Raw genomic sequence first — 15,563 nt, 5'->3', positions numbered from 1 at the left:
CAGCTGAATCTGGGGTGTGTTGGGGGGCGGTAGGTACTGTAAATCTGGGGTGTGTTGTGTGGGAAGGGGTTAGGTGAATCTGGGGTGTGTTGTGGGAAGGGTGGTAGGTGAATCTGGGCTGTGATGTAGGGGGGTTAGGTAACTCTGGGGTATGATGTAGAGGGGTGAGGTAAATCTAGGGTGTTTTGTGGAGGGGGGTAGGTAGATCTGGGGTGTGTTGTGGAAAAGGTGGTAGGTAGATCTGGGGTGTGTTGTGGAAAAGTTGGTAGGTAAATATGGGGTGTGTTGTGGAAGGGGGGTAGGTAAATCTGGGGTGTGTTGGGGGGCTGTAGGTGAATCTGGGGTGTGTTGTGGGAGAGGTAGGTGAATCTTGGGTGTAATGTAGGGGATTAGGTAAATGTGGGGTGCGTTTTTTGGGAAGTGTGGTAGGTAAATCTGGGGTGTGTTGTGGGGGGGGTAGGTTAATCTGGGGTGTGTTGTGGAAGGGGGCAATTAAATCTGGGGTGTGTTGGGGGGCTGTAGGTAAATCTGGGGTGTGTTGTGGGAGAGGTAAGTGAATCTGCAGTGTGATGTAGGGGGGTAGGTAAATCTGGGATGTGTTGTGGGAGAGGTAGGTGAATCTGGGGTGTGATGTAGGGGGGGTAGGTAAATCTGGGGTGTGTTGTGGGAGAGGTAAGTAAATCTGGGGTGTGATGTAGGGGGGTAGGTAAATCTGGGGTGTGTTGTGGGGTGTTAGGTAAATCTGGAGTATGATGTGGGGAGGGGGGGGAGGTTAGGTAAATCTGGTATGTGTTGTGGGCAGTGGGAAAGGTAAATCTGGGGTATGTTGAGGAGGGGTTAGGTAAATCTGTGGTATGATGTAGGGGGTGTTAGGTAAGTCTGGAGTATGTTGAGGGGGGTTATGTAAATCTGGGTTGTGTTTTGGGAGTGGAAGTTAGGTAAATCTGGGTTGTGTTTTGGGAGGGGGAGTTAGGTAAATCTGGGTTGTGTTTTGGGAGGGGGAGTTAGGTAAATCTGGGTTGTGTTTTGGGAGGGGGAGTTAGGTAAATCTGGGTTGTGTTTTGGGAGGGGGGTTAGGTAAATCTGGGATGTGTTGTGGGCAGTGGGAAAGGTAAATCTGGGGTATGTTGAGGGGGGGGGGGTTAGGTAAATCTGTGGCATGATGTAGGGGGTGTTAAGTAAGTCTGGAGTATGTTGAGGGGGGTAGGTAAATCTGGAATTTTTTTAGAGGGGGAGTTAGGTAAACCTGGGTTGTGTTTTGGGAGGGGGGTTAGGTGAATCTGGGATGTGTTGTGGGCAGTGGGAAAGGTAAATCTGGGGTATGTTGAGGGGGGGGGGGTTAGGTAAATCTGTGGCATGATGTAGGGGGTGTTAGGTAAGTCTGGAGTATGTTGAGCGGGGTAGGTAAATCTGGAATTTTTTTAGAGGGGAAGTTAGGTAAACCTGGGTTGTGTTTTGGGAGGGGGGTTAGGTGAATCTCGGGTGTGTAGTCGGGGACAGTGAGGCCAATGTACAATAAATGGTATTATGAACCAGCAGAACAGACTTTGAGGCTTTCTATTCTGCCCGTGCAGAATTACCACCATGATCTACAGCACAGAAATAAGCAGTCTGTGGCTCAGGTACTGCCCAGTGGCACCTCCAGGACCAGTTTCTCCCCTCCAAAATTCTGAATATTTTCCAGAAAAGGCAGTTCACAGACAAACGTTTCAGCTGCATTTTGCTGCTTGCCTACACTTTCACATTAATAATGTTTTTTGCTGTTTGCAATATAATGATATAATATAATGTGAATAAAAACCTGTCTCTCTCTTTTGCCAGGCTCATTATTACCAAAACCAAAATCTGACTATCCAGGTAAGGGGTGCCTGTAGAAAAAAACAAATTGTGTAGCTTTGACCAAAGTTGAGTAATGCTCTTGCTATAGGTGTTAGCCATTTACATACCTCCTGAAGCCTGGCTGAAAAACTCCCAGATATTACTTCATCCTATCCTGCCTTGTTGCTAGGACACTGCTAAGAGACACCTATTGGTTACTGTTCATCCCCGCTATCGCAGGAGCAATCTCTTGAACACTGAGCTCAGAGCTACTACATCAGAAGAGGGAAAACACATATGGGGGGGGATTTTGAATCAGAGCAAGAGCTCACTCCTATGATAGTGGAGGTGAGCAGTAAGAGCTAGGAGTCTCTTAGCAACTTCCTAGCAACAAGGCAGGTCAGAATGTTGCAAGCTTTGGCAGTTTTTCAGCCTAGCTCCCAGAACTAAAACCAATATATCCTCAATAGGAAGTATCTGGAGGTTAAAAAAAATTAACAGTGAGGTACATTTAATTGTTACAAGATGTCCCATAAATATTTTGCATTGATGCTCTGTGATTTCTAATTACATCCCTGTATACAAATCTTCAGTATTTCCTGTCCACAAGCGCGGCTTTCAGGTCAGGCGGTGACACCAGCCTCCTTATTATGTCATTTTGACATATGTGCTCATTTCACATTAATGCATGTGAGATCACGCAGTGGAACAGAACGAATCTCCCCAAAAGTCGTCTCCCAATAAACCCATCTCTGGTTATAGATAGCATAAAAACAGAAACCGCACAGGTCAAGGAAGAACAGTATTTATTAGAAAAGCAAATAATATATTAAAGAAATCTCTGAAAGGTCACCTTGTCGCATTTCACTAGCGCCACAAGTCATCATCTGTCACACTGCTCTCTGGAAGCCTGCGCCAGGCAGGCCGGGGACACACACACACATTCACTTCCCTAGGGGGGATATGCAACATGGAGACCATGTCTACAGTGCCTGAACAGTAACAATTGCCTTTTCCAACCACAGAAGTAAGGGCTGAAATGAAGAAGGGGCAGGATTGAAGGTTCACATCTAGAGTCTTCCCATCCTGGTTAGTGCCGCTTGTTTAACCCTTTCCTCATTCCTCTTCTTCACATTTTTGCTTCCGCTTTAACTTTGCTCTGGACAGCGGACAATGTCGTATTTCACGTATCCGACCTTTTCCACTTGCTTGCGCCATGTCATGCGCCAGAAGAACTGGTCTTGGCAGAAGTAGTATTTACCTGCAAGAGGGAAACATGTTAGTTTGCAAGTGATGTAAAGATTACATGAGCAAAAATTATCCTTCAAATAAACATTAAATTCCTTAGAGTTCAGGACAAGTTATTATACTCTAAAGCAGTGGTCTCCAAACTGCGTCCCGGGGGACAGATGTGGCCCTTTGCTTGCTTTTATCTGGTCCTTGGGGCGTTATTTCCTCCACTGTCAGCAACAATAGGGCACTATTCCTCCCACTGATACAAATGATGGGGCACTATTCCTCCCACTGATACCAATGATGGGGTACTATTCCTCCCACTGACACCAATGGTGTTGCACGATTCCTACCATCGATACCAATGATGGGGCACTATTCCTCCCACTGACACCAATGATGTTGCACGATTCCCACCATTGATACCAATGATGGGGCACTATTCCTCCCACTGACACAAATGATGTTGCACGATTCCTACCATTGATACCAATGATGGGGCACTATTCCTCCCACTGACACCAATGATGTTGCACTATTCCTACCATTGATACCAGTGATGGGGCACTATTCCTCCCACTGACACCAATGATGTTGCACTATTCCTACCATTGATAGCAATGATAGGGCACTATTCCTCCCACTGACACCAATTATGTTGCACTATTCCTACCATTGATACCAATGATGGGGCACTATTCCTCCCACTTACATCAATGATGTTGCACGATTGTTACCATTGATACCAATGATGGGGCACTATTCCTCCCACTGACACCAATGATGTTGCACGATTCCTACTATTGATACCAATGATAGGGCACTATTCCTCCCACTGACACCAATGATGTTGCACTATTCCTACCATTGATACCAATGATGGGGCAATATTCCTCCCACTGACACCAATGATGTTGCACGATTCCTACCATTGATACCAATAATGGGGCACTATTCCTCCCACTGACACCAATGATGTTGCACGATTCCTACCATTGATACCAATGATGGGGCACTATTCCTCCCACTGACACCAATGATGTTGCACTATTCCTACCATTGATACCAGTGATGGGGCACTATTCCTCCCACTGACTCCAATGATGCTGCACTATTCCTACCATTGATACCAATGATGGGGCACTATTCCTCCCACTGACACCAATGATGTTGCACTATTCCTACCATTGATACCAATGATGGAGCACTATTCCTCCCACTGACATCAATGATGTTGCACTATTCCTACCATTGATACCAATGATGGGGCACTATTTCTCCCACTGACACCAATGATGTTGCACGATTCTTACCATCGATACCAATGATGGGGCACTATTCCTTCTACTGACACCAATGATGTTGCACGATTCCTACCATTGATACCAATGATGGGGCACTATTCCTCCCACTGACACCAATGATGTTGCACTATTCCTACCATCGATACCAATGATGGGGCACTATTCCTCCCAATGACACCAATGATGTTAAACTATTCCTACCATTGATACCAATGATGGGGCACTATTCCTCCCACTGACATCAATGATGTTGCACTATTCCTACCATTGATACCAATGATGGGGCACAATTCCTCCCACTGACACCAATGATGGGGCACTATTCCTCCCACTAATACCAATGATGGGGCACTATTCCTCCCACTGACACCAATGATGTTGCACGATTCCTAGCATTGATGCCAATGATGGGGCACTATTCCTCCCACTGACACCAATGATGTTGCACGATTCCTACCATTGATACCAATGATGCGGCACTATTCCTCCCACTGACACCAATGATGTTGACAATTCCTACCATTGATACCAATGATGGGGCACTATTCCTCCCACTGACACCAATGATGTTGCACTATTCCTACCATTGATACCAATGATGGGGCACTATTCCTCCCACTGACACCAATGATGTTGCATGATTCCTACTATCGATACCAATGATGGGGCACTATTCCTCCCACTGACACCAATGATGTTGCACGATTCCTACCATCGATACCAATGATGGGGCACTATTCCTCCCACTGACACCAATGATGTTGCACTATTCCTACCATTGATACCAACGATGGAGCACTATTCCTCCCACTGACACCAATGATGTTGCACGATTCTTACCATTGATACCAATGATGGGGCCCTATTCCTCTCATTAGTAACAAAGACGGGGCACTATTACTCCCACTAGTACTAATCACGGGGTATTGTTTACTCCCAAGTCAGGATATTTTCTACTCCCACTGACCACAGTCCAGCCCCCCTAAAGTTTGAAGGACAGGAAACTGTCCCTTTGTTTAGACTATTTGTAGACCCCTGCTCTAAAGCCATACTCCAAGGCAAGCACAGTGGCTTAGTGGTTAGCACCTCTACCTTGCAGGACTGAAGTCTCTGGTTCAAATTCCAACCATGACACTATCTGCATGGAGTATGCATGTTCTCAATGTGTTTGCAAGGGTTTCTGCCCACACATTCCAAAGACATGCTGGTAGGTCATTTGGCCATGGTACTGTACACTCACCAGCCACTTTATTAGGTACACCTGTTCAATTGCTTGGTAACACAAATTGCTAATCAGCCAATCACATGGCAGCAACTCAATGCATTTAGACATCTAGATGTGGTGACTTGTTGAAGTTCAAACTGAGCATCATAAAGGGGATTTAAGTGACTTTGAACGTTGCATGGTTGTTGGTGCCAGACAGGCTGGTCTGAGTAGTTTAAAAACTGCTGATCTATTGGGATTTTCACACGCAACCATCTCTAGGGTTTACAGAGAATGGTCCGAAAAGGAGAAAATGTCCAGTGAAAGGTTGTTGTGTGGATGAAAATGCCTTGTTAATGTCAGAGTTCAGAGGACAAACAACAGACTGGTTGCTGCAACATTCAAATGGTAGGTTCAGAATTTGGTGTAAACAATATGAAAGCATGGATCCAACCTGCCATGTATCAATGGTTCAGGCTGGTAATGGTGTGGGGGATATTTTCTTGGCTCTAGCAAGGTGTACCTAAAAAAGTGGCCGGTGAATGTACATGTGTGCTAGGGACCATAGACTGTAAGCAGGGCCACTGCAAGGATTTTTGTCTACACAGGCAAAGGTGCATTTTGACACCCCCCTCCACTGTGCCACCACCACCTCCTCCCCTTTTACCACATCCCCTCACTGTCTACAGCCACACTGGTACCTCCTTCACGTTGCGCCCATAATGTGATGGGCGCTCAGCATGAATGATGTGACACAGCATTGAAAACTGAACTGTGCTATATTGCCACTAAACAGCAGTGTGTAATGAGGGGGCAGGGTAATGCATTCCCCGCTTCCCCCTCACTGTCTACGCTGCTGACAAGTTCGGCAAACTAAAACTTCCATGCTGCACCTGGTAGGAGAGAGGGCACAGCATTAGGGAATGGAAGAAATGTATATTAAAACTACGAATCGCCAGCAAGTGACTGGGGATTCGGATTTTATCGCCCCCTCTATTCTGGCTCCCTAAGGCAACTGCCTAAGCACCCTTATGTTGACAGCAGCCCTGACTGTAAGCTCTTGAGGGCAGCGTTTGATGTGAATGTACAGTATGTAAAGCACTGCATGAATTGCCAGTATTATATAAATGTCTGTAAGAAATCACAGCAAAAAAGGGATTTTTAGATTGTAGGCCCCTTGAGGGCAGGCACTGATGTGAATGTACAGTATGTAAAGCACTGTATGAATTGTCAGTACTATATAAATACCTGTTAGAAATAACAGCAAAAAAGGGACTTTAGATTGTAAGCCCCTTGAGGACAGGCATTGATGGGAATGTAAAAGTACTATGTAAGATGTCAGTACAGTGGTTAAATGGTTAGCACTTCAGCCAGGCAGTACTAGGGTCGTTGGTTTGAATCCCAACCACGGTACCACCTGCCTGGAGTTTGCATGTTCTCCCTGTTCCTGTGTGGGTTTCCTAAGGTTACTCCGGTTTCCTCCAACACTCCAAAAACATTCTGGTAGGTTAATTGGATCCTGTATAAATTGGCCCTGGTGTGTGTATGTATGAATGTGGGTTAGGGGCCTTAGACTGGTTAGGGACTGATGTGAATGTACAATATATATAATATATAAGTGCTGCGTAAATTGACAATGCTATATAAGTACCTGAAATAAATAAATACTATATAAATACCTGTTCTAATAATAAATGGCAAGAAAATACACACATTGGCTCTGTTTTATTCCAAAGGATTGGTATTTTGGTCCATTCATTCCTGATATTTAGAAAGCCTGGTGACATGACTTTTCTCTACTGCAGTTAAGCAACACAACTAGCTCATTTCCTTGCCTCCCAGCCTGTGATTGGACAAAGGAGCAGCAACAAACTGATAAGGTCATCTTTCTGATCTGTCCTCCTGTCAGCATATTCCTTGCCATCTCATGCAGCAAACCCCCTACTCTTGCCCTTCTTTCTCCCAGTCTGTGTGCTATTGTACAGGTATTTTACAAGAGGCACAAACTAGGTCAAATAAAAAAATTAAAATAGTCGCATTTCCAATTGATTTTGTTTTGTTATTGATGCATTTATTTATGTCTTGGACTTTATGGCAGTTTTTCGTGGACTGCAAAAAAGTGGGGTTACCGTATAGATTTTGCAGGTTCTCTTAATTTTAGGATCATCCTTTAAAGGAAAACTCTACTTTTATTTTAAAAGTGATATATAAACGCTGCAGAAACAATTTTCTAATTTGATACCAATTACATCAGGGGTGCCAAACTGGTGGCCCTCCAGCTGTTGGGAAACTACAAGTCCCATCATGCCTCTGCCTTTGGGAGTCATGCTTGTAACTGTCAATCTTGCAATGCCTCATGGGACTTGTAGTTTGGCAACAGCTGGAGGGCCACCAGTTTGACACCCGTGAATTACATTATCTTTACCATCAGAAAAGTCAAATGTTTTTGCAACTGTAGTAACACCATGGGCTGTACAATGCTTATGTACAGAATGCCCCCAGAAATTACATTTTCCGCTCATGTGATTGGCTCAAACCTTTTCCTAGCAGTTTCTTTCCTAATACAGCCGGTCCTATGAGTTTAACAAGCAGAGCTTCCTATCTGAGCACTCCCACCTCTTTCAGAAAGGCAGGGCTATGTAATAACCCCCCCCCCCCCCATTTAAAGGTTGCCTCCCAACTGCTCTAAAATCTGCTGCATGCAGCTTGTAATAAATCTCAATGCATATACCTGTTTTTATTCTTTTTCTGAGTGGTCACATGACCTGAAAGCTTTGGTGAGTGTCCCTGTCTAGGCAGGTCCAACAACATTGCTGAATCCTTCAAGGATTTATGTCTGCCCACCCACATGCATAGCACTAAGGCTTTGTTGGCCCTTAAAGAGTTACCGCCCACCTACAGCACAGACAAACGCACCCATTGGAGCTTTGTAGTCACATGACTGCTTGAAAAAAAAAACTTACAAAAAAGGTGTTTACTTTGCAATTATAAGAAGCTCTGTTCAGGGAATATGAGAGCAATGGGAGACAGCATTTCAAAGGTGGGGTTACTGTATAGCTCTGACTTCTACTTTAATGATATGGCCTCTCTTGATGTCTACAGGTAAGAATCTACAATGTCCTTGCAGGGTATATACCTGAACTGAACCAGTTCATTATTCTAAACAAAAGTATACACCAGGGGCAGACTGACAACTCATGGGGCCCCCGGGCAATAGGGGATCATGGGGCCCCTGTGTCCTTGCCCAAACTCAAAAAAGCCTATGAAAAAGGTACAAGGGCATCTCATGGGGCCCCCTACTGACCCCAGGCCCTCGGGCAGTGCCCGAGTTTCCAAATGGTCAGTCCACCCCTGGTATACACTTTCTGGTCCAGTTGTGGTCTAGCTTAACATCAATATATTCAACATCTCAGAGATGCAGACTGCAGAAGCGCATGTGACAGGCAGAATGGAAGGGGCTCTATGCTTGTGATATGAAAACCACAGTACCACTTCTCCAATGTGACACTGCTAGGTTTCTCCTGGTTGGCCCAGCATTGGTAAATGGGGCCAGTGAAGGCGTCCATAGCTCTGTGTAAGCTCTAGAATCAGGGGCGGACTGACCATTTGGAAACTCGGGCACTGCCCGAGGGCTGTGGGTCAGTAGGGGGCCCCATGAGATGCCCCTGGTACCTTTTTCATAGGCTTTTTTGAGTTTGGGCAAGGACACAGGGGCCCCATGATCCCCTATTGCCCGGGGGCACCATGAGTTGTCAGTCCGCCCCTGTCTAGAATGTAGATTTTTTTTAGACTAATGGAAACATAGTAGTGAGCAACCAACTGCATGGCAACTTAATTTTCTAGCTTGTCAAATAGGATTGCTGAATCCTGATTGGTTGGCAGTGTCACCAAATGTCTGCTGCATTATACATTTGTTAGAATGTTCCTATACTGATCTTTACCTTTGTACACAAAGATGTCGTGAGAATCACTGGGAACACCAGCAAAGTCATCATCTGTGTTGCGTGGGTAACCCTTATCCACAGTCTGAGATTTCACATCAAGCCTGTTAAAAGAAAACATTAGTTAAACAGTCTTTTTGGGCTTTGACAACTTACATACAAATAATGCACGTTTGCAATAAATAACAGTGGTGTCACTAAAAATGTTTGCATTTTTTTGGGCTACAACTACAGATCATGATTATTACATGTAATGGCCATTTTCCATATGTGGGTCCACAGAAGTTATCACTGTGTTTACTAGCTTTATGTTGGCCTCTATCAATCCTCAGTATGAACAACCTGTTTTAACCAACTATGTTAAAGGCCTATGATATGGAGGTGAGAGGGGGGAGGTGTTCTGTAGTTCATAAGGAGAGAACTTGGGCAGGGCTGACAACTCTGCTTGGGATTTCTGTGCAGGCAGCGTTGCCAACTCACACCGGGACACTAGGGGCTCAATGGATTTCAGATTTGTAGAATAGACACTAAGGCTAGCCACTATACAATTTTCTTACAAATTTCTGTCCAATTTCCTTTAGATTTACTTTCAACTATGTAGTGCAAGAGCTGCCTAATTGGATACAGTTGAAAATGTTGTTTGGGTTTGACCTCCTATTATATGGTTTTTGGTCAATCTAAAGCAAAATTCTCAAGAAAATTGTATAGTGTATGGCCAGACTAATGCAGCAAAAAAAAAAAATCGGACAATTTTTGGATTGTTAGTGGGTTAATAGGTCGGCCGTTTTTTGGGATTTTGGCACATTTTTTTTTATCGGTAAAGTTGGAAAAAAATCGTCCGATTTTGCCAATCGGCCGATTTTCGCGGCAATGATGGGCAAATCAGCCAATCTTTTTACCGATAAAAAATCTGTGCATGAGCCGTGACCTGCAAGAAGAAGAAAAAGAAGAAATAGAAGAAGAAGCAAAAGAAATAGAAGAAGAAGAAATAGAAGAAGAAACAGAAGAAGTAGAAAAGACGAAGAAAAAGAAATAGAAGAAGAAATAGAAGAAATAGAAGAAGAAAAAGAATAAGAATTCCAGTCCGCTATTATATTTGACATGAAAAAGTATAGCGGTTGCAACAATGTATCTATTTGTATCTGAATAAAAACATCTGTATCTGAAATACAAATAGATACATTGTTGCAACCGCTATACTTTTTCATGTCAAATATAATAGCGGAGCTCTCTGCAAGGGACAGAAGTAATTAAATGCCGGCTGTAGACGGGACGAAAATCGGACAATTTTTTTTTCAGTTGGTGGTAACATCGGCCTATTGAACGACCGATTTTTCCTTTTTTTGTTAAAAAAACGGCCGGTTTTCGACCCATCTATGGCCTGCATAAGGCTGGCCATACAATATACAATTTTCTTGGGATTTTTGTTTTACATTTACCAAAAACCATATAATAGGAGGTCAAACCAGTCTAAGGCTGGCCATACATTACACAATTTGCTTAAGAATTTTGCTTTAGATTTACGAAAAACCATATAATATGAGGTCAAATCTAAACAACACTTTCAACCAGGGGCGGACTGACAACTCATGGGGCCCCCGGGCAATAGGGGATCATGGGGCCCCTGTGTCCTTGCCCAAACTCAAAAAAGCCTATGAAAAAGGTACCAGGGGCATCTCATGGGGCCCCCTACTGACCCCGGGGCCCTCGGGCAGTGCCCGGGTTTCCAAATGGTCAGTCCACCCCTGCGCAGGATGGATCTTTGTCATACTTCTCACTCAGATCACCGATAATCCTGGAATATATACCTTGAAGAAGAAATTACTAAACCCCCATACATCATTGTAATTTAGTGATGTACCACCCACTGATTTTTTAATACTATACTTCTAGAGCAAGCTTGAGAAGCCTGAGACTACAAGTGTCCATACGCTTCCCAATTCTTGGCAGGAAAGGTTCAAAGATGGGCTACTACTGACTTTCCTATTCTACTGTAGTGCCCGAGTTTCAAAATGGTCAGTCCACCCCTGCTTTCAACTGTATCCAATTATGCAAGCCCTTGCAATACATAGTTGAAGGTAAATCTAAAGGAAATTGGGCAGAAATTGGACAGAAAATTGTATAGTGTATGGCCAGTCTAAAGGGAGCACTCACTGTCTCCGTTCAAATGTCTGTACCTCTCTGTTGACAACTCTTGGGAGGATACCTAAACCAGACAGGAAGTGCATTGTTTTTAGTGAGTCGTCCAACTTATAGATTTGTATGAGACGAAGCAGAATTAAATTACAGCCAATGTGTAGAACTGCAAATCAGGGAGCAGTGACTGAAAATATTAAAACTCAAAGTAGCCAAACAATTAGCATTTTCAGATGTAGATCAAGAATCACTCCTGGTGTAGGTTTACTTTAAGTCCCAATTTTTCTTGCGGCCTTACCTCCAGTATCTATCACCATTGAATAACAGGACTTTCCCATTATCCCGGGTAATAGCGCCCAAGATTCTATCCACATCTTTGCCAAAGCCCAGCTTATCGAGACTCCGTGGACCCAAAACACTGCTTCCTGTGTACTGCCAGAATTTGCGTCCTGCAAAAAAAGTCACACTTACTTGTACCACACAATACTAGGTTTCAGATATCAGTAACATCTTCAATAAGAAAGTGGAGCCATAAATTAAAGTGGAATTACACATACATGAAAGCAGATTTTTAGCAGTATCTGAATGATAAAACATGACCATTTGTTGGGTTGGTACAGGTCACTTTTCTATACTAACTTTCTACCTTACTAAAAATCCTAATAATAGTTTTTCAATATCATGTATTTGGCAATCAAACAATATGAAAACATATTTTTAAATTATCTTGTAAACTTCCCATGTCTACCTACTGATAGAGCAGTCATGATTGTGCACATGAAGGGCCTGTTTTAGTGAGAGTATTGTTTTTGCCAAAAAATTCTGAACTGGGCAGAGTTTCTGGTAATGGAGGGTAGGAACCTAATTTTGACACTGGTGGCTTTAGAAATGTTGGATTATATGTAGCAAGTAAATGAATAAACCTTCCAGTAATGCTATTACTAGGCTGCAGCTAGGGTGAGCTCTGATGATTTGTAGTGTGACTTCAGAAGACTAACAACCAGCAAGCTCAAATTAAACTTGGAATGAGCAAGTGAGCAACATGTGTTTTCTGTTCTCCTCATATTACATATACCGCAGGATCAGGGGCGGACTGACAACTCATGGGGCCCCCCGGGCAATAGGGTATCATGGGGCCCCAGTGTCCTTGCCCAAACTCAAAAAAGCCTATGAAAAATGTACCAGGGGCATCTCATGGGGCCCCCTACTGACCCTGGGCCCTCGGTCAGTGCCCGGGTTTCCAAATGGTTAGTCCGCCCCTGTGCAGGATGGATCTTTGTCATACTTCTCACCAGGGGCAGACTGACAACTCATGGGGTCCCTGGGCAATAGGGGATCATGGGGCCCCTGTGTCCTTGCCCAAACTCAAAAATGCCTATGAAAAAAGGTACCAGGGGCATCTCATGGGGCCCCCTACTGACCCCGGGCCCTCGGCAGTGCCCGAGTTTCCAAATGGTCAGTCCGCCCCTGCTTCTCACTCAGATCACCAAGAATCCTGGAATATATACCTTGAAGAAGAAATTACTAAACCCCCATACATCACTGTAATTTAGTGATATACCACCCACTGATTTTTTAATACTATACTTCTAGAGCAAGCTTGAGAAGCCTGAGACTACAAGTGTCCATACGCTTCCCAATTCTTGGCAGGAAAGGTTCAAAGGTGTTTGGGCTACTACTGACTTTCCTGTTCTACTGCATAATTATTGATTGGATTGTTGGCTCTTGCATGAGGCTTTATGATATCATTTGTTTTGTCATCTACATCACGTGTGGTTGACCACATATCATGCCAAATTTGACCATCACTGAAAATGGCTAAATATGTTGCAGAGCCCTCCCTACAAAGAAATTTTGGGCAGCTTTCTCTGTCCATAAGTGGCCATCTAATGACATACTTATAGAAGATTGGTCTGATATCAACATTTTGCATTGCTAATTAACCAGTACTGGACTGTCAAGTGTCAAGTCTTGCCACTGTTTTATACATAATTATTACCTGAGAAAAAGAAAATCTTCTTGCTTTGGGGGTCCTGGAATGCTGCATCAATATTGGCAGGAAGTTCAGGCCAAGTGTCTGAGATTTTCTTTGAAGACTTAGGGGGCCCACTGGCTGGTAGTTTCCAGTACAATCTAAAAAAACGATATACTGAGTGATAGGGAATCCAAAAAACATCATCTATAAAGTGTCAAGCCAGCCATAGATGGGGCACCTTTCTTTCCTGCAACCACGGGTTGCTGTAAAGAAAATGACTTGATTCTACCATCAACACAGTCAGTGTTGATGTGGGAATCCCACCCGTGGAGCCATTGTTGTGTTCTCCCAGCGGGGGGGGGATGAGTGTGCTTCCCCAATGGGAGAACACAATGATTACTGCAAGAGGCTCTAATAGCCACTGGCAATAATCGCACGTAAAATCCAACAGTCTGGTTGTATCCAAGTTGATCGATCAATCAACTTGGGTACATTCAGCCTGCCCATACATGATTCAAATCTCGGCCAGTTCCTGCTGAGCATCTATGACTGGCTTAAGGCCCTCTCGGGATTTTTGTACAGTACACCTTATTTTCAGCTCCTCTTACCCATCCTTAAAGAGGTGGAGCTCCCCTTGTAATTCTGCAATGGCATCAAATTCCTTCACTTTACAGGGGTCTTGTGTTGGGTCTACTGGGGAATCGGAGGGCTCCACACTTTCAGTGGTAGTTGGTGTAGCAGTGGTGGTGGGTGAAGGAGTTGTTGTTTTGGGTTTCTTGGTGGGCTTTGGTGGAGAAGGATCTGGACCAGTCCCAGCACCTAAAAATGTATAAAACAGTTAATCATAATGTTCCACCTCTCTTAGTCTGCTACTGTCTGCAATATGTTTTGTAATTAATCACAATGACTTGCTCTGCTGTGCTGCAATATATCATAGATGTATAGGAGGTGACAACGGGCAGCAGTTTACCTTTTTTCTGCCGAGTTTTCTACTGAATGCATTCCTTAAACAACCTTACAAGAAATAATTGGAGGCTTATTTAAAAAGGTATAAAACAATGTGCAAAGTAAATAAACCAACACGCAATCATTTTCCACTCACTGCTCTGAACTACCGAATGGTGACATCTGGACAGTTGCTTTGAGTTAATGTGAACCTGTAGCCAGATAATATACATTAAGCTTGAGCTTTAAAACAAGCCCTCACCAGCCTCTGTAGCTTTAGGCACTATGGAGCAATTCATTCTCCAGTTTCACAGAAGAAGTGCTGAAGTCCTTTATATCATTTTCTCATCAACTCATCTTTTCCTCCTCTCGAACTCCAGCGCAGTGAGAGAGAAGGAAAACAGGGATAGCTGAGATGCTATGACAACAGCTTGAAAGACGTTATCACTTCTGCTGTGAACTTTGAGGATGAATTAGTTCACAGTTCCTGCAGCTAAAGAGGTCAGTGACTGCTTTTTTAATTTAAGTTTAAGTTAATTTACTTCTTGTTAGGAATATATAAACACTTGTATGTCCATAGCCTGCCCCCATGTTGATTTGAAGGTACACCTAAATAGGAATTAGTCCCTGAAAACAGCCACAATAGCATATCTTTGGGCAGCAGCAAATATATTCATACACCCGGTGAAGATGGAAATAATCATTTTGGTAAGCATATTTTTGAATGTGGTGACAGATAGAGAAAAAAGTGTTTTTTCCTTGCTTTGCTACACATCTGACCATTCTCTACTATCTACAGGCAGTAGGGCTGCCATCTCCTCCCTTTAACACCGAACACATATTAATGACACAGGTTCTTTGGCTGATTAAGGTGGTAATTAAAATCATTTAGTGCCTTATCTGCATTAAATTAGCCTTAGAACCCGAGTAATTAATATGTGTTCGGGTTTAAAGGGATGAGGTGACAACTCTAACGGGCAGTCTAACTGCACATTGCAGTTGATCAT

At 43.7% G+C, this 15,563-nt stretch overlaps 1 protein-coding gene across 1 annotated transcript in view; it reads right to left on the bottom strand.

The window, feature by feature from the left end:
* Positions 1–2,607: 2,607 nt before the first annotated feature.
* The window catches only part of MMP9 (matrix metallopeptidase 9), a 30,800-nt gene continuing 17,844 nt past the window's right edge, over positions 2,608–15,563 (bottom strand). The window contains exons 9-13 of the mRNA XM_089673434.1: positions 14,220–14,430; positions 13,636–13,769; positions 11,935–12,085; positions 9,501–9,604; positions 2,608–3,079 (exon numbers count right to left, since the gene is read on the bottom strand). Of these exons, the coding sequence (XP_089529560.1) occupies positions 2,967–3,079; positions 9,501–9,604; positions 11,935–12,085; positions 13,636–13,769; positions 14,220–14,430 (713 nt within the window). The 3' untranslated portion in view covers positions 2,608–2,966. The remainder of the gene's footprint in view (positions 3,080–9,500; positions 9,605–11,934; positions 12,086–13,635; positions 13,770–14,219; positions 14,431–15,563) is intronic.

The sequence above is a fragment of the Staurois parvus genome, unplaced genomic scaffold (genome assembly GCF_062004578.1).
Source record: "Staurois parvus isolate SC_StPar_1 unplaced genomic scaffold, SC_StPar_1.0 ptg000137l, whole genome shotgun sequence".
NCBI classification, from domain to species: Eukaryota; Metazoa; Chordata; class Amphibia; order Anura; family Ranidae; genus Staurois; species Staurois parvus.
This window is presented reverse-complemented; position numbering and strand designations above follow the sequence as displayed.